Source organism: Equus asinus, chromosome 10, assembly GCF_041296235.1.
Source record: "Equus asinus isolate D_3611 breed Donkey chromosome 10, EquAss-T2T_v2, whole genome shotgun sequence".
Taxonomy (NCBI): domain Eukaryota; kingdom Metazoa; phylum Chordata; class Mammalia; order Perissodactyla; family Equidae; genus Equus; species Equus asinus.
The window spans coordinates 64735939-64760151 of record NC_091799.1 but is presented as its reverse complement, the minus strand read 5'-3'; the positions used below and the strand labels follow the sequence as shown (position 1 = coordinate 64760151).

The 24213-nt window shown below is 37.6% G+C and overlaps 1 protein-coding gene across 11 annotated transcripts in view; it reads right to left on the bottom strand.

Moving 5' to 3' along the window:
* Positions 1 to 24213, bottom strand: part of PDE4D (phosphodiesterase 4D) — a 1407338-nt gene that overhangs the window by 189702 nt on the left and 1193423 nt on the right. For all 11 annotated transcript variants that reach the window (XR_011506465.1, XM_070519632.1, XM_070519633.1 and 8 more), the window contains 2 exons: positions 22232 to 22423; positions 915 to 951 (listed from right to left, as the gene is read on the bottom strand). Coding sequence is in view for 10 of the 11 variants with exons in the window: in XM_070519632.1 (XP_070375733.1) it covers positions 915 to 951; positions 22232 to 22423 (229 nt within the window). In the remaining variant the exon portion in view is untranslated. The remainder of the gene's footprint in view (positions 1 to 914; positions 952 to 22231; positions 22424 to 24213) is intronic.

The window sequence follows — 24213 nt, the reverse complement described above, 5'->3', positions numbered from 1 at the left end:
AAAGAAGTCTTTGAGAAGTTAAATGAGTGGCCCAAGGCCCTGGAGCTGGTTTTGACATCACCCTGATTGTGATTTTTACAACCTCTCTGGATCCTCGTATTCCAGTATTTAACATTTCTTATTAACAGTCAGTGTTGGCTTTAATCCTGTTTCATGCCCCAGGTTAAATAAGTTTTATCCTTTTCTGTCCCTAGTTTGTTTATACCAGTGGCTCTCAACTCTCCTAGAAGAAATGCAGGTGTTTGGATCCGATCCCCAGATTTTTAGATTCAATTGATCAGGGAGGTGGCCTGGGATAAAAGCTTTCTAGGTGATTCTAACGTGCAGCTAGGGTGGAGAAACATTGGTCTATACAAAGAATATCTGGTTAGCAACTGTTTTATACATATTCCAAACGGCTTTAGATCATTTTATCACCTTCTAGCATTTATGTCATGCGGTTAAAGTATTTTCATGATTTGTGTACCTAAAAGGAACAAACTGACATAAATATATCACTCAGTTAAATTTTTGTACAAATGGCATGTCAAAAAAAGAGTAAATAAAGCATCAGGTTGAAGTGTAATATTGACTTTCATGCACTGATCATGTACCTAATTATACTAAATGTAATTTAATCCACGATATAGCCGTCTGCTTCTAGTGCTTATGTCACTTAAGGAAATATGGTCCCATTTAAGTATGTCAGTTAGGTAATTTGTAATTTGAAGCAAAGACTCTCTTAGGGTCTTGTATTTATACGAAACAGACCAATAAGGCCAAGGACACATTCTCTAGCATTGCTTTTGAATTACTTGAATGAACCATAGAATTTGTATTTGTACTTGTGAAATGAAATCAAGAACCAGAACTAATGCCCCAAATTAAATTTTCAGATCTGTGAGAAACCTGCCCGTTTAACAAACTGTGCTTACCTGAGCAAATGGAGTCACAATCAAGTCATCTCCGTGTCTGAAAAAGAAACCAAATCTTGTGTTAGAAGTTGCCGATGACTCTATGACCATTTTTGATCAATATTAAACGGTAAGTTCCACTTGAAAAAATTCTCATAGAGAATTACAGTAATTCCATCCTTACTCTTCAGCACATAGTTCTTCCCAGCCAGGAGGGTAAAAATATGTCTTCCGGGATGTTAACCATTGTCCAGTTCCCTGGGTAAAAAGAGGGGCTTCTTGATCATCAACCGAGGTCACTGTTGCTTATGACGTAAGCACACAGGATATACAATAGCAGAAATGGAGTTCCAGCAGTGGGGCCTCTTACGGTAGGTATTAGTAAAGAGTGCTGCAGAAGGAGCTAGCACCTGCAGTGGCTTCGGTGAGAGGCCCCTGGACCGTCTAACATTTGAAGGTGATGAGCATGGAGTGTTCCACATCATCGTGTGTGAGTCTAGGACAGGCTAGGAACTGTAGATGACATGGGGCTGCATCATACACTAATAAAAACCCGGTGAAACTTTTCAACTGACTCATGTCCCAGCCTCTGTAGTTACGGGGGAACGCTGCCCTGTGTGTGCTGTTGCTGCAGCAACCTCAGCTACACCATGCCCCGGGATGCAGGAGCAAGGTGTCAGCATCATGTGCCACGGAGGCAAAGGGAAAGGCAAGGAATGTTGTGCAACATTCCACTTGGAGGAAAGTGAGAAACTGGGGCCCAGAGTTCTTCCGTGGTGTTTCTTAGCATGAATAACTCGTGAAAAGGATTTCCAAAATCTCCGAGGGATATTTCTTGATTTAGCTAGCTGAAGCTCTTTAATCAAAAGGGAATGTAATTATTCTACATGGAAAACTTCCTGGATGTGACCCCAACTGAGAACACTGCAACTGGACCGTTTACTCATCATGAACAATTCTGAAAAGGGCCTGAGTGACCCAAAACAACACTGATGAAATACGCTTCAGCACAAGCAGCGTATGAATGACATCAGCAAGCAGATCGTTACCAATAATTAGACCAGTTGTTACGGTCATCACCAAATGACTCGGAGACCTTGAAATTCAAAGTGTGGGGAAATAAAGGGCAAAAAAAAAAAAAAGGTCGGAACACACTTTAAAGGAAACGTATTATTTTGCATCCCATTAATTTCAGAATTACATGTTTTGAGGGGCACTTGCTCTTTGTAGAGATTATTCAGATAACCAAAATTAAAGTAATATGAAATCTACATATTTTCCCAATATGTATGTATTCCATTTTATTCTTTATAATTGCCCAACTACAAAGTTTATTTTCTGAGAACTAAGTCATCTTGACCAAGGCACATCACTGACCTGAAATTAATCTCTGAAAATGTGTCTTCTAAGTTTTTACATGAATTACATTAGATTTGAGTCACTCTAAACTGAAAGGAGTGTGAATATTTATTAAAATATTTAATTCTTTCTTTGGTTGTATTTCATTCCCATGCAATGTAAAAGATCTATTTAGAATAGACATGAGCCTGGCCCAGTGGTGTGGTGGTTAAGTTCTCATGCTCCACTTTGGTGGCCTGGGGTTCGCCGGTCAGATCCTGGGCGCAGACCTGTGTACCACTCATCAAGCCATGCTGTGGTGGCGTCCCATATACAAAATTGAGGAAGACTGGCACAGATGTTAGCTCAGCAACAATCTTCCTCAAGGAAAAAGAGGAAGATTGGCAACAGATGTTAGCTGAGGGCCGATCTTCCTCACCAAAAGAAAGAAAGAAAGAAAGAGTATACAATATTTAGGATAATTTATCAGCCTTGCTTCCTTTCCCTGTCAAAACATAAAGAAAAGACAATTATAATTTTAATGAAGGAGATATGGCCGAGAAATGTTTTTTTCTAAATATCTCAAGATTGTCTCATTTTAGTAACAGTGAAATTATTCTGGCATTTCAGTGGCAAATGTCCTCAACAAAGGGCAGGTTCTAGTCTATCCTTTTCAAAATTATGTAATGCTTAAATTATCTTTGAATATATACTGAATATATAATTTTAAAATCTTTGTCTAATTCCTCATCTCAATATTCTCAATATTAAAATATCTTAGGGGAACTACTGTCCTAAGTACAATGATGCAGGTAAGATATTATTCTGTGTATGGAAGAAAATAAATGTAATATGGACATATATTTTAATTGTATCCTATAATTTGCTTATAATAATCAAAAATCAGAACTGAGATCCAGGCAGAAGATTCGTTTTGTTGTTATATACAATTTCGTTCAAAGCATGTGTGAGTTTTAATGAACTGAATAAACGCACACACCAACAAAAGCCTCTGATAGAAAATGATTCTGAAATGCTGCACTTGAACGACACTCTGAAACTGAACCAATTGAGTGTGGTTAAAAGAGATTATAATACCACACAATAAGATTATTGGGGCTTCCTGAGATGAGAAGAGACTGCTAGGGTCCCCTATAAATTGACAGGAAGCTAGAGTCCGATTTGCACAGTGAGCATTGCTGGAGACCTGAAATTATACCTCCTGCTGACATGACTTTTCTAGAGAGGCTTATGTAATATTGTCTTTTATTTAAATAAAAAGAAACAAACATAACAACAACCAACTTTAACAAAAAAGCAACTGGGATCTGCTTTAAGGGAAAAAAATTGCTTTTCTTTTTAGGATTGGAGTATTCACGAGGGACAGGTGGTGTGAGAACGAGGGCTTGGGGGACATTGTATCTATTGTCAAAATTGACTACAGGGGAGCCATTTTAAAATGAAGTCGGGGCTGCCTTTCCAGAGAAAACTGCTTTGCTCTCTTGAACCTTGGACGGAGCAAACCTTCAGACTGGGCCAAAATGGCAATTGTTTTATGAGCAATTGTTTGAGAAGTCAGCAGGAAAACGGATATCCTGATCACAAAGAGTGAGGATTGTGGACTTTCTGAAGATAGAATCAATAGTCAATCAATGTTTAGCCACGACTAACTTCTGCCTCCAACTCCAGTTAAAATTCTTTGTAACACAAACTTCTCTTATTTGCCTTTAAAACCCCTGACTTTCACTCCCTAGGGGGACACTGTTTGGGTTTCTACCTGATTCTGTGCTCCCCGAATGGCAATTTTTCAATCCCAAATAAACACTTTTCCTCTCAAACTGGTTTCTGTTTTTGAAGGTTGACAGTATGTAAGCATGTATGCATGTGGGTGATGAGCAGACTGGTACCCAGGTAACATTCACAGCAGAGTCAGTGCAGGTCTCCAGTCTCATGATGTGGAAGGAGGTGCCGGGTGCTCAGTTGCCTGCTCTGGTCACCCTGGGCTGAACCAGAGTCCCCAGCTCCAGCCCCTGTTTGGGGAGGGCACCCCCTCATCTCTCCCAAAGAGAAGGACTTGCTGAGTCCTGGGCCAGCGCTCCTGGAGGCAGGGAAATACAAGGCTCAACGTGCACTATTGACTTTTCTGTTTTTCCAAAGAGGAATGACAGTAGAGTCAAGAACTACTCCTTATGCCTTTGGCCAGCCTTCCTCTGGTTTTGCATGATTTACTACTTTATTTTCTACCCTCATTCATTCCTAATAAGAAGCCAGAAACACTGCAAGAAACTGAAGGAGAGAAATCCAAAAGCAAGCCCTCTTACAGAGACCTCACTGGGATCCAGAAACTATTCAAGTACTGAAATGTGGACAAGTCCCTCATCATCTTACAAAATAAGTTCAACCAGGGGCTGGCCCCATGGCTGAGTGGTTAAGTTCGCGTGCTCCACTGCAGGCGGCCCAGGGTTTCGTTGGTTCAGATCCTAGGTGTGGACATGGCACTGCTCATCAAACCACGCTGAGGCAGCGTCCCACATGCCACAACTAGAAGGACCCACAACGAAGAATATACAACTATGTACCGGGGGGCTTTGGGGAGAAAAAGGAAAAAAATAAAATCTTTAAAAAAAAAAAGTTCAACCAACAGAGCACCTGAAGATACAATTTTGGAAACTAGTTGACTTCAAGATTGTGTTGAAACACATTAGACAGCAACCTTTCCACGATTTATTATTACCAAACCAGAAGGAAAAGGAGATGCAGTTAACCAGAACAAAGTTTATGCTTTATGGAGTGAAGACCCCTAATCCTATGATACTAAAAGCATTAGTGGCCACAAAGTACCCGCTGCCCCTGCACAGCAGGCGTCGCAAATCTCAGCAGGACAAGTGGGTGTATGAACAGCGCTGTGAAGAGAAGCCATAGGCGAGGCTCTTTTCTGCATCTAATCTTGTGCAAAGGGTTTGATCTTCTGTGCGTCTCTCTCTGTTGCTATAAAACTAGAAAGGAATTCTCCTCTAGAGTTTGTCGACAGGATTAGGGAATTGATAAGCACATAGATAATTGGTATTTTGAAATCCTGGTGTCTTTTTTCCCTGAGATTCAAAACTATCACCCACTTATCAGTTCCCCTTTGATCCACCTCTTTTAGAATTATAGAGAAACAAGTATGTTCTTATTTTTAATATGTACCTAAAAGTGTTTCTGGAAGCCTAAGCTATTTGACTACACCCAAGGATTCGCCTCAGGAGGAACATATATACTCAACATTCTCTACTCCCATGCTCACAGAAGCACAGACATAAATAAACAAACAAATACATAACACAAGCTACTTCGTCTTTTGAAAAAGTAGTAATATATATGTGTATATAGCTTGAATGTAAAACACATATTAACTGCAGAAACTTGGGAAATACCAGAAAAACCATAAGAATAACCCAAAGATAACTGTCAGTAACATTCTCCTTCTGGATGTGTGTCAGCATATGTATGTTATATATGATTGTTATAGAATAGATGATTTCTTACAGAATTAGAATCATACTGTATATTCATTCCATTGTATACCCTTCTTTTAACATTAAACATATAGAATCATGAAAAATTTTACATGCCTTTATACTTTTAAAACATTTTTAATGATTCCAGTTTATGTTTAGTAATCTCTAAAATTTTCAAGTAGATACCAATTCAAACGTATTAAAATGTAAGTACCAATTCTATTTTAAAATAAAAAATTTTAAACAATTATTTGAATTACTTAAATTCATTTTAGTTCATTCATTCCTTTAAAAATAACTCAGTAAAGGAAACTTGCCTATTTTGATAAAACATTCATAAAACAATGATAAATATTAAAATACTACATGAGAAATTGGGTTCATTGAGTAATAAATTCATGGAGGTGTTGAATATTTTATGTTGCCTCCCTTTTTAATTAAAATAATGAAACTACAGCTTCAGGCAATAAGAATTTTCTGGAAAATTTGGCTACCAAGCACATTTTGCAAAACCAAATCATATTTTTCCATAGATGTCACTTTAAAAGGATAATTTGTTTTTCCAAAAAATAATATTGGCTCTCAGAAATTATAAATGTCACATTCGAGAATATAATGAACACTTTAAAAGTACTTATGAAGGAGGCATTATGATTTTGATAACCTCCTAGTAGACAATATACTGCTAAAACAAACAAAAACACAAATGAAAACTCTGCTTCATTAGTGTGAGATTCACCTGCGGATATGGCTCCTCTGTAATGCTTGGCCTTTTAATTTAGAACTAGCTCCACTGTAAGTCAAAAAAAAAAAAAAAATTAAGTAGTACCTCCATTTGTGAAACCCCAGGGAATGAAGTTCTCTATAACAAAGCCAACCTCAGCCACACCTGAATGCTGAACGTGATTTTCCTCTTTGAAGCTATTGCCGCTTAGAACTGAAGTAATCCATTTAACACAAAGCTTAGTTCTGTGGTCAAAAGTCACAACTACCGAAACTTGCCATTTTGGCAAGAAAGTCCAGCAACATTCTACTGACAACCAAAAATAATGTAAATTAATATAAGAGCAAAACTAAAGCTGTTCAGGATTGTCTAGCGTAATATCTTCCAATCGGAAATTTTTCAGGGTCGAGCTCTAAGCCACATTTGTATCTATATAAACAGCGTTGATGGGTTTTTGATAATGCTAACTAAAATTATCAGTCACCAAGCAGAAACGTTTATCCCCATTTGAAGAACACCTTTGTATTTATATTCCTTATTAGCACAAAAAGGAAAAATGAAATTATAGCCTTTTAAAAAGAATTGTAACAGACAAATAAGCTAATACAAACACAGATGAATGAGGCCATCCAAGTTCTTCACTTCATGAGGAAACAGCCTACCCCATGCACTTTTAACCCTTTCTTGCTCTTGAAATGTAATTTCCTAACAGACTTGAGTAGTAACTTATCCGGAAGTCTCTTCCATGACGCCCAGTAAAGTATCTCAATGTCTTGTTGGTTTCAGCACTGGGGGCCCTTGTAATATGTTACCATTATTTTTTTACTTCTTAAAACGAGCTTTCAATACAATTATTTTAAAAGATCAGAGTACAAATATCCAACAAAATTATAAATAATAGCAGTAATAATTGCAGACAATTATAATTATTATAACAGTAATGATAACCAACATTCATCAAATGATTGCTATGTGCCAGGGACTATGCAAAGTACTTTACATTGATTATTTCTTACTAAATGCTTTTTGTAGACCAGGAAAGGGAGGTCCAAGAAGGACAAAAATCACATGCCTGTGGAGTGATAGGGCCAGGATTCAAATTCAGGCAGTAAGGGTCTGTGCTTAGACACTGTGCAATTCTGTGTCTATAATATATTTATCAGTGCCAAAGCACGTACAAACCAATGTCCAATTTCTAGTACATTGTCTATTTCATGAAAGTGATATGTATGATAAAGACAACAAATAGGGGACTGCCCAGCAGCATAGTGGTTAAGTTCGTGTGCTCCACTTGGGTGGCCTGGGGTTTGCTGGGTCAGATCCTGGGCGGGGACCTACATACCACTTATCAAGCCATGCTGTGGTGGCATCTCACACAGAAGAACTAGTAGGACTTATAACTAGGATATACAGCTATGTATTGGGGCTTTGGGGAGGAAAAAAAAAAGGAGGAAGATTGGCAACAGATGTTAGCTCAGTGCCAATCTTCACTGCCAAAAAAAAAAGGCATTTTAAAAAAAGGCAACAAATAGGAGAGTTACATATAAATGAAAAAAAAAATCAAAATGTGGGGAGGGAAGAGGGCAGAAGGATGAATGGCACATGTGTATGGTGATGGATTGTAATTAGTCTTTGGGTGGTGAACATGATGTAATCTACACAGAGTTGAAACATGATGTACATCTCAAATTTATATAATGTATATAATGTTATAAACCAATGTTACCACCATAGAAAAAAAAATTTTTAAATCAAAACAACAAAAACATTACCAATGACTTACAAAACAAAACAAGCTCTGCCTAACTATTGCTTTTCATGTCTTACCACCTTAAAATAAAATAATAAATAAAATGAAAATAATTTGTGGTTTCCCAACAAGTGATGGTTCTGGCTGAGAGTTAAACATCACATGTGCATATTCAGAGTGTAGTAAAACTGCACGCATGCTCTAAGTAACAAAGGCCTCTGAAGGTGGCATTTATGTGCACATACTTTGTATGTAAATATCCATATGTAAATTTATGTGTGTATGTGTGTGTGTGTGTGTGTTTAATCCTAGGGAAATTTTGTGGGCTTTCTTTCCTTTGACATAAGCATTTTGGTTTTCTGCCTTCCATCTTTCAAATGACAAGGGAGAAGTTACTGTGGGGGAAAAAACTCACCACCACCCTTATCAGCATAAAGAAAATTTATTACATTATTTTGACTCTACTATCAATGGAAAAACTCTTTAAAGAACATCTGCTCTGCAAACATTACATTTTAAGGCATATTTTATATGATTAAAAACATCATATAATGTATTGATGCAGAGTCATCAGTTGGAACAAATGTACCACTCTGGTGTGGGAGCAGGAAGTAATCTCTGTACCTTCCTAGTAATTTTGCTGTGAAACTAAAACTGCTCTAAAAATTAAAGTCTTAACAAAAAGTAAAAAAGAAAAATATACCATGTGACTTTAGAAATTGATGTGACCTTAGAAGTTACTTAGTCTTCTGAAATTTAAATTATTTTCTCACTTCTTATTCACATTTTAAGAATTAAGACGTGGCCTGATATTTGAACAAAAAATCCTTAAAAAAAAAACCCTCAGTTTTTGGCCCATGTGTGCTCATATCACACGCACTGACGATAAAACAAATGGAATTGGAGTTAACACAACATAAGCCAAAATTCTCTAGCCTTTGTGTAATCTCTACTTGTCATAAAACAAAAATTTAGGCTTCATTAGAAAACCTATATGATGCCAGTAAATGCCCTCAAATGTGTTAGTTATGTGATGGAACGAAAGACAATCTGTTTTCAAAATTATGTATCAAAACATTTTCCAACTTCAATAAGTGTTTTGCACATGTGTATAGACACACTCACTAAGCATATTGTTTAATAAAAGCCAATACAATAGAGAGATTCTTCCAGGCGTGTTGATGTCACAATGTATTATCCCCAGAATACTGCTTTCCCTGGAGGGGGAAGAAGGAAGGGGGAAAGGGTTGAGTACACAGCAAGCTTTCACAAATGCCCTCACTCTGTGTTCTAGGAACAGATTCTTCTTTCACAGTTTATCTTATTTGACAGCCGTTCTTACCGTCAATGGCTCTGCCCTCTTGGTTTCTCTGGCTTCCTGGGAGAAAGATTTATGGGTAGCTAGTGCAACAATTTTCTAAGATACTTACGCAGTAAAAAGATTCAGTAGGTTAAAAGGAAGGGAGTGATCGAATAGAGAGGAGTGAGAGCAGTACGTCTTATGTGTGCCTACTATGTGCCAGACACTGTGCTCTACCAGCACACAGTACTTAAATCTGACGACTCTGCATTAGATGGATGCTCATATTCCCATTCTAAGATAAGGAACTAGGTTCTGAGAACTTAAGTAATTCACTGGCAGTCACACCCTTGGCAAGCGGCAGAGTTCAGTGATTTCCAAATGCCAAGCTGAGATCTTGTGCCTGCCCAACAGAGTGTTCATTGGTCTTTGTCAGAGTGAGAACAAACATGGACCATGGAAAGAGGTTTGTAGAAAGCTAAACATATTCCTTTGGACAACTCTCCTTTATTCTGAGATCATGCCCTTTCTTTTTTATTGAAGTGGAAATGCCTTTTAAAAGTAAAATCATTGTGTATATTGATGGGAATTTTCTTGTTAATGTCCTTTACTTGGCAAAGTAAGCAGTTAGTAACCCTAGGCCAGTCACCCAGGTGGTTTCTGAGATCTTACTGAGTCATGCCATCCCAAGCATGGAAATGTGCAGTGTAGCTGGTTTTAAACTCAGGATTTAAAATACTGTTTAGTTTCTACCACACATGTCACTTTCTGTGTGCTCAAATGAATTCAGACTATTCTGAAGCCACATAGAAGTATATATTCTAGACTCTAGAACAGCACTGTCCAACAGAAATTTCTGCAATGATGGAAATATCCTCTATCTCTGCAGTCCACCCCAGTATCCGCTTGTCATATGTGGCTACTTAGCACTGGAAATGTGGCTAATGCAAGTGAATTTTACTTTCATTTAATTTTAATTAATTTAAACTAAGAGAAAGTCACAGATGGCAAATGGCTATCATGTTGACCAGTGCAGTTCTTGAGCAATCCTTACAAAACTTCAGTTTTAATTCATCCAAGGGAAGACAATGTTTTACATAACTGGGAAAAAAAGCACCTACTCTAAGCTTGGGGGCCAAAAAGCATTAATACATTAGCATAACAAAAATTACAAATTATTTGGTAAAGACTCTAAGTCAAAAGACTTGGTCAGGTGCCCATCAAGATTCTCCATTCCTTAAAGAACAATAAAGATTTTCATTTCATTCCTTTATTTATTTATTGCATTCTCATCTAGGAGCTACTCTATATGCCAGCAAATGCCAAAGGAACGATCTAGCAGCAGCTGTTGACCAAAACCAACTTAGGTTCAGAATCAAGATACCTGGATTCTAATTCATTTGCGTGTGTGTGTGTGTGTGTGTGTGTGTGTGTGCAAGACACAACATTTTTGAGCAGAATTCTGTGATTTCGAAAGCTGAGCTAACGATATTTTCCCTAGTTTCCTTATATGATTGTTTTGAGGATCAAATATTCATAGAAATGAATAAAAGAAACTGTAACTAAACTGGAGTCAGGAAGGCCTGTAGGGGGAGCTCTCGTCAATTACACCGACCAGGAAGAGACCTACACTTCCCTCTTCAACAGGAAGTAAAACTACTTTACCACTCAAGGAAGATTTTTCTCCCTGCCCAGCAACAGCCTGGCCAATGAGAAATGCCACAGCTCAGCCAATGAGAAGCTGTTGCTGCCCTGAACTGTTACTTTCCCCCAATGAACAGCGCCTCCCCACTCCCCTTTTTTCTCTATAAAAGCAGCTCCTCTCCTTTGTTTTCCAGATTTGCCTGTGTTTCACCATAGCATGCACTTCCCATATTGCAATATTTTTGGCTATTCCCAAATAAACTCATTTTGAGGGTAAAATAACAGGCTAATTTGCTTTTTTCAGCTGACATATTAAACTTCATGGGGGAATTCTACATCAAGTATAAAGACTATACAAGTGCCAGACAATTTTAAGAATATATTCCTATCTATACACTCCTGAGCATGCACCAAATACTTGTCAAAAAACAAAAGGTATGCACTTCACTCCCCAAAGAGTCCACTGAAGCTGAGTTACAAAGGAGGAAGCATGGTTGTGAACATCTTGACCTTGAACTGATGACTGCGACATTTGTTTATGAACCTTTGAAGCACACTTTTACCACTTTCAAAGTGCTGCTCTGTTTAGATAGCTGGATTATAGACAAGCTGTGTGTCTGGGAAACATCAGGCTCCTTTCTGGATAAATAGGACAAGATGGGCTACCTTTAAACAAATGCAAAATGAATAAACAAACAAAAGAAAACACAAAAAATTAGTGAAATGTGTTAGAAATATTACCTAATCTCTACCGTATGTGGAACAAATGAATGGAAACTCGGTGTGTATTGAAGATAAAAAATGCACATGAAAAGACAAAAACAAACAAAAAAGCGTGCTTTCAACACAAGAAATTAACTCCCTGATTTAATGTAAAAGAGTTCTTTTTACCAACTATCTTCTTTTTAGCTTCTGCAAAAAAGTATTCATAACTGAAAATAACAATGATTGGATGAAAGTTTTATTTTATTGCCCTTTAGAAAAATCACCATAGGGAACTTTAGATACATAAATCACAATGCTTATTTTCTGATTTTTCCGGGTAAAAAAAACAAACAAAAATCAAACAGAGAAGTCAAACAAACAAAACTGGCCCTGGTGGATACAACAAATTCAATTTGAAGTTCTCTGAGTCCAAGAGGAGGAATGGCTGTTGAGACATGGAAACATGAGAACCGCACGCAGCCTTGTTCTCCCTGGAAGTGAAACAAGGAGCTAAAAGGTCTTGGTCTCGGAATCATTCATGACATTTACTAGGAGGCAATGTCATCCACTGAATTGCTTAAATGATTTCCTGTCACTGATTGCTTCATTTGCTTAAATGCAGCCTCCTACATTTGCAGAGGTGCAGGCAGCTGTTCTTTCTCTCTCTGCTTTTAACTTCCCTGCTTCCAATGAGAGGTTGTAGGAATTGATGCCTTCCATATGTCTAGACCTACCTGTCCAGTAGTCAACGGCAACAAATTTTTCTTCATCCAAGTTTAAGAAACACCCTGAAGTCTCAAGACAGTTAATGGGAAGCTGACACAAAGCCTGAGAGAAACTGCAATAGGCAGATGGAATAATTGGGGACATTTCTCCAGCGAATCTCACCTGAACCCCACCACAAAGGGCCAGCAATCTGAGAGCAAAGCCCTGTGTTTGATATTCCTGACTTGATTTTTCTGAAAAAAAACACGAGTCTAGCTGAAGGCTTTCTTTCTCCTTATTTGTAACAGCGCAGCTTTAAATGTTTCATATTGCAAGGATTTAGTGAGGGTGATTTACCAGCGCTCCCTAGCATATCTTATCTCAACACACGCATCACATCAACGTTCCAGCATTGCGATTATTTTTCCTCGTATGGCTCAGAAAACTGTATAGAAGACATTGAGAACAATTCACTAAGGATCTAAGACTGACAAGAAACATAAATATTTAAAGTGATTGATATGTAAGTGAAGACAGAGATTTACATGGGAATCTCAATATTGACTAGGTAAGTCTTCTTTTCTATCTAGAATTTTTTAAAAAATGACAAGAATGCATGACCCAAACAAAATTTGTGTCTTGTTTTCACGAGTCTATGTCATTTTCAAACAATACCCTGGCATGGAGTAGGTGCTGGCAATATTTGCTGAATGAGTAAAAGCATGACACTCTCATTCAAAAATGCAGCCAATTACTACAATCCTTTATTCAGAATGTGGTGGAAGACGCAGATCAGTTACCTCCACTAGAAATCCACTTTCTTCTTTCTCCCAGCCTGTCACCATCTGCTCCATTCCCACCACCCACTAGCAAGATTTTTCAGAAAATCTTCTTCAGAAAATGTTTATTTTATAATACACTGGAGCATGGTTTTGATTTTAGAGTCCTTTAATACAGAGAGAAGGTGTGTTGGCATAAGAGGGCAAGTAAGAGCCACCAGGTACAGTATCTACAATTGATAGGGCTAGAACCTCTTTGGGAATGGCCGTTTGCCCCTTACAAGTCAAGAGGCAGGAAGAGGCAATAATTTTCAACCGGGTTCATTCATCTAGAGCCACATTGAACTGACAGCACTATACAGGGTTCTGTGCTAGCTTTTTTCATTGAAGATGGCTTTCAAAATTTCCTAATTTTAGTTAGTACGTTTTACTTATAAATTGCTCTTAGAGATTGTGTTCTTTGTATACACTGAGAAATAAGTCAGCTCTTCCTTCACTGTGGTTGATTCAAGTTCGCTCTCTAGCAGGGATCTGATGTCTCAGAGAATTGTGGGTAATCACCTTGAATTATTAAGCTACCCCTTCTGCCCACATTTTTTAAAAAGTAGATGTTAGGGGCCGGCTCCATGGCCGAGTGGTTAAGTTCGCGCGCTCTGCAGCGGCGGCCCAGGGTTCGGATCCTGGGCGCGGACATGGCACCGCTTGTCAGGCCACATTGAGGCAGCGTCCCACATCCCACAACTAGAAGGACCTGCAACTAAGATATACAACTATGTCCGGGGGTTGGGGGGAGGGTTGGGGAGATAAAAGCAGAAAGAAAAAAAGAAGTAGATGTTACCCGTTGTAAAGTACTATTAACTCTGAAGTGAAAGCACAACTGCGTAATCAGATATTTACACGTTTAAATCATTCATCTTCACACTGCCTTTTTCTCTTAGTTACAGGAGTTTGGGAACACTAATGTGATTATTTTTGTTTGTATTGTTCTTTTTTTCACGATTAAAACTAGAGTCCAAACACCGAGGAGCATCCTGGGTATGAAGGAAATTCAGAAAAGAAAATTGTATACTAAACATTAAGGCAAATTCCCCTAAGAATTGCAGTAGCCTTCTTAGAAATAATGAATTACTAATATGTTTGGTACTCTCCATTTCCCTTTGCTGAAGAAGTTTTCATGACAAATATTTCTCTCTCCATGTCCCTTGAGACCTCAAGACATATCTAGTACTTTGGCAGTGATAATCAAGGGATATTAGAACGCATGATTTAATTAGTTTGCTATTTTAAAAGATTGGGGCACAGAGCAACGATACCCAAACATTTTGACACCATCTCGCTGTAGTAACACATTAAAATCAACTTTTTATTTTGACCCTATGGCATTATCAAAGATGATCATTCAAAATGAGCTTCCTTTTTATGATTTTATTTTTTCAGTATGAGATTAGAAATATAAAATGTATATTCAGCTGGTAATTTTAATTCCTTAATTCAAAGATTCAAGAAGCACAGTTAACTAATTTGCAAGTATTATTTTACCATTCACGGAACTCCTGTTTTCTTGAGTCAGAAATAAAATGACCTCAGTGACTGGACAAAGAATGGAATTTTAAAAAAAAGAAAAGGAAAAAAAAAGGTAGCAAGAAGGTATTCTAGTAGCCAATGACTTTAGAATATTCTGCCAATACGCTTGTTGAGATTTAATGGCTAGTGTTGGTGTCTGCATCAACGCTCCATAGTAATAATAGTAACAGCAGCCAACCCACAGGGAATGGAAGAAAAAACCTGGTTTATCTGGCTCATTACCAAAACAATACCATTTTTTGGTAATAATAAAAGATTTGTCTACCTGGGGTCCTGACAGAATTAAGAACAGGATCAATTCTCTACTCCGGAGCCCACCAAGAAGTTCATGGATTTGAACCTGCTGAATTGTTTTTGTTTCTCTTCACACAGAGATTTGATTTAGCTTTACTCCTAAGGACACGGATAAACACCCTAATCTAGAAGTTCCCAAACTTTATCAGTTCATGACACTCTTTGCATCTCAGTAATTTTTTAGAGCAGCCCATTGGCCAAAAGAAATAACTAATAGTTCCAATTAAGTCGTTAGGTCCAAACTATTTAATAAGGGTTTGTCACAACGATTTAGCAGCTGTTGAGCCCTGCACAACTTCTCACTTTGGAACTAGATTGGACACTGCCTCCCGCATTGCCTGATCTACACTGATTTTTGTGCAGTGCTTGCTTTTTATCACAGCAATTGTTGAAAACCCAGTTTGGCAAAGATAGGATATCACAGAAAGAAAAGCAATGATCTAAAGTTGAAACTGGGAACAATTTCAAGCTATTAGTTCCCAGGTGACTGACAAATGTTTCTGTGTTTCCCTTGAAAATTTAAAACACCCCTGGCACCCATGTGAGTTCCCTGTGCATCCTCCCAGGGGACCTCAGCATGTTTTGGGAATCTTGGTGCTAGTCTTGTTTCTCTTACACCATAGAGTGAGGGCTGAGGACACCCCCCCGGTTGGGAAAACTCAGGAACTTGGGAAGGAATTATTCGGCTATGGTACTTTTCTCTGTCTAGATAATGTTAGAGGACTTTCAAACGGCAAATCAAAGCTGGAGAGGAGAGAGATAATCACTAGTGTAATAAAATCTAAAATCTAGCAAAGTGGGGCTACAAACTTTTTACGTAGATCCAGTGAGGACTAGAACCTTTGTAATGCAACATATCTTTTTATTTTTATTTTTAGAGATACCCTAGTAAGAGCAAGTAACAATAATGTAACATGTAATAGAAAAGATGAATAGACATAAGCAATCATTCTTTTTTCAAACTCAGGTCAAGAGGCAACACTATCCTTCTACTAAATAGTCACAAGAAGTAGTGAGGAATGGCTATGACTGAAAACTCACATCAGAGACTCAAGAGGTGGTGAGGGACTTGCTAACTGCTAAAGAAACGGGAGCAATTTGAGATAGGGACTGGTGGCCATTGTCTACTAGCTGAGAGAATGCCCACATGGGGCACTCCAAAGGCCTGATCAATGAGGTCCTATACTTCTGTATGGTGATGGGGACAAATTAGCCAGACTGCCTCGGGTGCTCCAGTTTTTTATGGTATATTGAGTCCACTCATCTCCTCTTCATTGCCCCTTCTGTATCATCCCCCCATATTCTGTATGTATAAGTATATAAATATGAGTAAAGAGCTACTCAGATCATCTTTGGATTCTGTATGTTAGAGTTTATTCAGCAGAAGATGGGGGCTAGAGGACCCATTATCCAGTGAATTGAAATTTTTTTTAACTGAAGTGCTTCGATAGGCAGCTTGTATTCAATAAACTCATAGTTTTATGACTAAATTCTATTTGTGTTGTCACTGTTAATTTCCCAATGTCTCACATCCGTGCATTTGCAAATACGAACAACATTACATTATTGGATGAAGGGCAACAACAGAAGTTACTGCTATTCAGAAGTCAAAATAACTTTAAAAGCATTTTGAAAAACTTTAAAAGGGACAAAGCTGCATACCTTCTATGTAATTATCCATTTATTCTGTAACTTTCTTCCTGTTTCTTCATGACAGCACTTGGGCAACCTTCTGTTATCTAGTTGTTTCCATTGTTACAAGACACTTTTACTACTAATGGTAGTTCAAATTTACTTTTCTTGTATTTATTTCTTTACTGTACTCATGCTAATACCTAAAATTTTCCTCTTTCTTATTATTCCAAAGAATTAAGTTGCTGCTGGGGACACATTTAACAAACCATGTGATAGTCTTCTGGCAGAAGCTGCCAGGAACTTCTCTTTGGCCTTATAAGCTAATTTTCAGATATTGAGTTTAGCCTAGTCTTATGGACATGTATATATTTTCCAAGAATTGGTTGCATATTTTCGTTATTACTTCTCTGACCAGTTTGAGCTTTTATCTTATTTTATAATTAAAATATAACCAAAAACCAAATTTTCATAGTGCCAAGTGATTAATTTAGTCAGATGAATTTGGTCAACAGGTACTTCTGTTTCTTAGCAGTTTTTGCTATAATAGCCACAGCCCTTTATTTATAATGGCATTATCAAAATAATGTTCTCCCTGAAATGATCAAAATATTTGAAGTTTTTAACAAATGATTTTTCAAAAAGGTTAAGCTGTCTAGAAGTTGGATCTCTCAGGTGTAAAATAGCATAATGTCCCTATCCATAGGACTGTGAAAAGTATCAAATGATACAGCAGATGTGAAAAGACTTGGAAAAGTGAAGGGTGACATCCACACGCAGTATATGCTATGGCTATTATTACTACCGTTATCAGTCTCAGCTATTTAAATAGTATCTATTTATAGAAGATAAGATGTTGACGTCCTATCTATTAGGAAGTAATTATTTTCCTTCTGACTTTCTCAATAAATTACACAATTCTATTTTAATTTAAAAAGCATTTAAAAGTTTTCCAAAACATTTCATACAAATAGACAATCACAAACTTTCATTGGTACAGTTTGTATTTGCAATTTTTAAAGAATTTTCTCAATAGGAAAGCTTAATTAGAACAATAAATATAAAACCCTCAAAAGTGATTACAATATATAATGTCATTCTTTATAAAGTACAGTTGAATTATAGACACTGAACAATCTTCCTAGCATTATCAAGAACTAGGTAAGATAAGAAAATGGAGGTTTACATATGGCCACTGTGAAGTCAAATGAGGAGAAACCATAACCCTTAAGTCTAGAAGATCCGTGTAGTATCAGATTGAAGACTGAAACAGTAATTACTTATTCTATTTGCCTTGCTTCTCAGAGAAACTTCATCTCCCTGGTAGCAAGAACGCTTTCCAGGAGTCAGTTAATGTCCAAGGAAAACCCTATTGCTCCAACGTAAATATCCAGAGGAAATGGGAAACCTGAACATCTCAAGACATTATTTTTCCACAACATGTAGAGTGGCATCAAGGTCTGATTTAATTTGTCAGTCTTATGTGAGTCCAATCAGATAAAGAAACTCTTGAAGAGGTACGGGAGAAAATGAGGTCATCCTGGTAAGTTTGCTTTGGAGCGAAACGTTCTATTTAAACTTGAACTGTTAGAGGATTTTCATAAAATGCATGTGTATATTTCATCTTTACTAACTTGAGTAGAGGGTATAAAAGAAACAGTCTACACACTGGTCTCTGAAAACCAATTTAGTATAATTTGAGAAGAGAATACATAACTATGAAAATAGAGTACACTCACTCACTGTGAGTTTGTCTCTGGCCTCTCTGAAGCAAAGTTGTTTCACCTTTGATGAACTTGGAGAAGAAGACTTTCAACCTGGGTCACTCATCAATTCAACATTATTTATTATTATCTTTCAGGCTTTTCAGCATTTTTCTACTCACTCCTATTCTGTTCTTTTTTCCACGCTGCAGAGTGGCTCTCGAAGCCTTTCCTCTGCTCTCAAGTTGCCCCATCCCTCCCTCCTTTAGTTGTTGATGGCTATACTTTCTACTTGAATGAAAAAGTAGAGATCATTAGCCACAAATTCTCTAAATATTTTACCCCTCCATCTCTAAATTTAAATTTCCTCTTTTCACTTGTTTTATTCCTTCTTGTTCTAAAGAACATAATTGTCTCCAACACTTTTCCAAGGTTAGTCCCTTTACTTGAGCTCATGATTAGATTTCTGTCAGCAGCTATAACTCTGTATTTAATGCCCCCTTCCTTCAGCTCAAGTGTCTTGAATTCAAAGAAATTCCCTCTGAACCTAATTCTCCCTCAAGCAGCTTTAGTTCTCTTCTCTCCTAAACTTATCAACCTTTTAAAGAGATGCCTGTACTGGCTGATATCTCCACTTTCAATTCACTCCTTAGCCCACTGTGCTTCTAATTCTATGACCTCGCTAAGAAGCTTCACTCAGGTGTCACCCAAAACCTAGTAATTACGGAAGGTAATAGGTTCTTCTATTTTCTCTTCATCCTCTAGACTGTTGTTTCTGCTCTCTGTCCTTGTCCTTTAACTGTTGTCTTGTTTCCCCTCGTGTTCCAATCTCATCATGTAAAAGTCAAATTCATTACCTATTATCTGCCATTATGTTGTTCACTCCGTCCCTGTGTTCCTTATGTCAACATCACCATTCATTTACTTGTTTATGGTCAAAACTTCAGCCTTCTCTTTGACTCTCCTTCCCCACTGGCTGTTCCCCAACACACACACACATACACACAAACACCATTCTGTAAGCCTCTTGCCTCTTGCATCTGGACCAATCTCTTCATCCCACCACCACTCCCTGACCTGGGCCTCTATCACATTTAGCCTGCTTGGTTTCTATGAATTTCTATATGATCTATTCCCCTGTAGTCACTTCACTCTACACAATTATTCAACAATAGAGTAATCAGAATGCAATAAAAACAAGAATTTGATCATGCCAAATCCCAGCTGAATCCTCTTTCTCTCCTGCCATATTTCCCTACTCACACCAAGCAGACCATCATTGCACAACTGAGCCATGATTTTTCATGCCTCACATTATGCAAATGTTGCCCCCTTAGCCTGGCTTTCCCTGGCTGGCAAACTCTCCCTCTTCTCTCTCTGCTCCCACAGTTTTGTAAATGCCTCAAGAATGGTGCTCACCGTATTTTATTGTAATTGCCTAAAATACCAGACCTTTCGCCATCTCCAAATTCGGAGCTTTGAATACACCATAGTTGCTCAATAAGTGTTTGCATTATGTATGAATAAATAAAATGAACGTCTTGATTTTCAAACCTGAGAAAATGGGATAAAAATAATATAGAAATAGGGCGATTGGGAGAAGAAAGTTGTATTGGGTGAAGAAGAGTGGACACCATTAATACAATGTATTAATAATGAATATGTACTAATTAAGAAGTGTGAGGTAACAGTTGAACAAGAAAGTGTAAATTTCCAGAAGGCAATTAAGTGCTCTAGATCTAGAGCTCACATATTAATGATGGCTACATACTAATTAATGATTGTGAGGCACAGTTGAATAAGAAAGTGCAAATTTCCAGAAAGCATTTAAGTGCTACAGATCTGGAGCTCACTGAGGTTGCAAGGCCAGAGGCAATACGCAGTAACTCATCTGATGAAAGGCAATACTTGAACCTTTGCACGAAAGAGTTTTCCAGAGTCCAGAGGGCCAGGGGCTATGCTTTGGGGAAATACGTTAAAGGGTGATAAGAGGAGTTAGTGAAGGAAAGGTCTGTGAGGAGGAGAGGACAGAGAATACAGCAATGATGAAAGTCAGGAGATGACATGTACCTTGTATCTCCTCTAATAACTGGTAGCATGCCCTCTGCTTTATGGGCGACTGATAAATATTTCTTGAATTAAATGGATTTTCAGAGGTCCATGTGAATGGAAGATAGAATTCATAATATTAAGGCAACACAACATGGTAAAAAAAATGCAAAGAACAGATGTAGATATTTAGGGTGAGGGTAAGAGGATGAGAGAAATAAAACTTGTCGACGTTTCATTGCCGAAAAAGCAGAGGAAAAAAGGGTAGATTAAATATTTTTTGAAAGATGGCATAGACCTATGCTATGCATAATTAAAGGTAGGTGGTGAGATGCTTTTAGCTGTAGCCCACAGGACACAAATTAGGGCTTACATGTGGTCTTTCCTACTAATTATCTGGTTTGAGACCTGTCATTCCACAAGATTATTAGTTATTTGAGACCAAGAACCCTGTCTTATAGTTTTCTTGTGTCTCTGGCAGTGCTTCAAACAGGACGGCTACACAATAGAATTTAATAACTCAGTATTCGAATCAAAATCACCACAGTTCAGTGGCTCATTCCCAGGGAGAATGGAGTATAAACAGTTCTATCATTTTACAACTGTTAATAAAATGACAACCAAGAACTGTGGGTTGTGAAAATGAGTAAAGCACAATTTCATTTCTAGAATGCCATTTAGACTTATTAGGATACCTTGACGATCTGTTAGGATACCAAGAATAACTCCAGACCCCCAAGAGCTCCATATAGCCTAATTCCTATGAGATGAATTGCAACCTGTCATGAGTTTTTGAGACGGCATCATGAGAAGATGGTGAGTGTTACTGGACAAATGCCTAAATGCAGAGGAGCAAAGTAGAAATCAACTCTATACAGACGCAGAGTTACCCCAAGCGACAGGGCATGTACTGAGTGAGAGTAAGGTCCTATTTAGAAGCCTTCAGAACTTAGAAACCTAATGAACCCTGCAGTAAACAGAAGAATGGAATGTGCTGAGAAAATGAGCTAATGATGGTGTATGATCTGCAAACCTACTTATCAGTTTTAATTATTTTCCCAGCTGTGCCATGTCTTAAACGATATTCAAGTCTGTCTAATGTTTTCCGTGCTTGTCTCCAGTAATTTCTATTCCAAAAGTGGTTTAATTTAGGCAAAACCCCACAAGATCTCTCAAATGATCTGGCAAACCAGTGCTAACATCTGTACGGTACATCAATTGAGATATATTCAAAATGCTATACACTCTAATATCACAGGGATTTTCAAACTGCGTTTAAAGATTTTCAAAATATTATAAATCTTCATGTGGCTAGGTTGCTAAAACTCAGGTCCTACAGGAATATAAGCTAATGTTTCAAGTGTGAATGTTTCTATTTAAAAACCTAATTCTCACTTTTCCCAGACAGTGTATTCTCTGAGAAAATAAATGTTTCTTATCAATAGTGACAGTGTACTCAAGTTAAACCTACCATTTATCTTCAGTTTGTATAATTTTACTCACCATTTTCCTAAATTAGAGAACAACGCAGTCAAATAAATATACTGGTTTTATTACATCATCAACCCCACAGATAAATTTATTTGATTTTCTTGCAGCTCCCTCTTCCCTTTGTGTACTCTTATACTTACATATCACTGGCAATGGAGGAGTTCCGAGACATAGACTTTGGAGAGAGGTCATAATCGCTGTCGGATCGATACAGGAAGGACTCCCGACGTTGACTGTGGACAAAGTTTGCTTGGAGAATTAGCCCGGATCCTGGGCTGGTCATGGGATCCAAGGGACTCCGTCCCGAAGATGTGCCATTGTCCACATCAAAACTGTAATGGAGGAGAAGAAATGACACTGCTGTCAACATTTCATGTTGCTATTTTAATAAAGGGAGATTTCAGTTTAGGAATTGAAAGTGGGAAGATTTACAGCTGATTCCTGCTGTTAAAAACCGATACTACTGAAATACACAAAAGTAAAAGACACATTGACTTCATATTCTTGTCTTCCTAAGTTTTTGCGTACTTTTGTTAATGACCAGACAAGATATAGGTCTCTCTAAACTCAACTTCAGTTAAAAATAAACCATTCTTCAAAGAATGGTTCTCCTAAGTACAGGATTCTTTTTAGGAAAAGAACAAAAATGAACACTAATTCATGAAATATTTGGGTTCAATTCAACAAGCGCCCTTTATATGCCTAATATCATCACTTCCCTAAACCTGAGCTTCTCTCCCTCCCGCCTACACCTATCTAATCATTGATTTCTGTTGTATCCACATACCTCCATCTCCACTGCCAATTATGTTAAGTTTAGGATTCCATCAATTCTCACCTACATTATTATAACAGTCTTTAAATTAGTCTCTTGAATCCATTTTCCACCCTGTACCAAGAGGGATTCTTCTTAAGATGTAAATCCGACTCCATCATTCGTCAGTTTAAAACCTTTCAGTAGCTCATTATTGGCCTCAGGATAAAGCCCAAATTTCTTGGCTAGACTGATAAAGTCTTAACAATCCATTCTCAGTTACAATGAACCATTTTCCCAACCTCAAAATGCAACCCTGTTCCATCAGGCACTTCATGCTCTACTCATATTGAACTACCATCTCCTTATCTCATCAGGCTATCACTACTTAACCTTCTGCTCCCCTAATTACTCAACTCTCCTATTCCCTGCCTAATTGTTATTCATCCATGAGGATTTAGCCCTCATCTGAAAGGCTGCCCTAATCCCCCAGAGTTTAAGAGATGCCCTTTCTCTGTGCTCAGGACACTTTCCCACTCCCTATGGACAGGATTTACAATGAATTAAAAATGTTTGCTACTTGGCCTCCATTCCTAGACTCTGAGCTCTCTGAGAATGGAGACTGAGTGTTCTGAGCACTTCACATGGCACTTCACAAACCTTTACTAAGTGGTTTAAATGAGTGATTGAATGAATGAAAGGCATTGTGCTCAGCAATATAGATGTTAGAGTTGGGGAAAAAAGAACACATTTGCACAGTTCTTAACATCACAGTTCTTATATTCTAGATAAACTTTCCACAAAGAGTTTTTCTAGTCAAACATGAACCAATATCACAATAAAGTCAACTTTCTTGTGTTCTTACAAGAGGATGGTGATAGCTCAGGATAGCCCAGTAAGTATGTGGTTTAAAGAATTATTGAATGAATAAATAAACAAATGAATTCAAGCTTACTTGTCAACGTTTTCTCCATAAGAGCGTTTATCGAAACTATTAACTAGCTAATTTTAAAACATCCTTTTACTTTATCTATTGGAGTTATTAATAAATAGTGTTATAACCCAAAGATAGGAGGCCAAATTGGAAGGATCAGCTTAGGGCTTGATGTTTCAAGAGTCAGCTATGATGAATCTATGACCAAATAAAAAAAATGATTCCAAATTAATCCATCTAGTAAAAAAAAAAAGGAAAAACTCGTAATCTATCTTGGCCAATCATAAACATGTATTCCAATTTAAAGTTTTCTTAGAATTGTGTCACTTTACAGATATATTTATTTGGTCCTTAAAGGACAATGAGAGATTATCTAGCTGAATAGACTCATTACAGACAAGTATACCAGTTCCTAGAAAAGTTAATTAACCAAA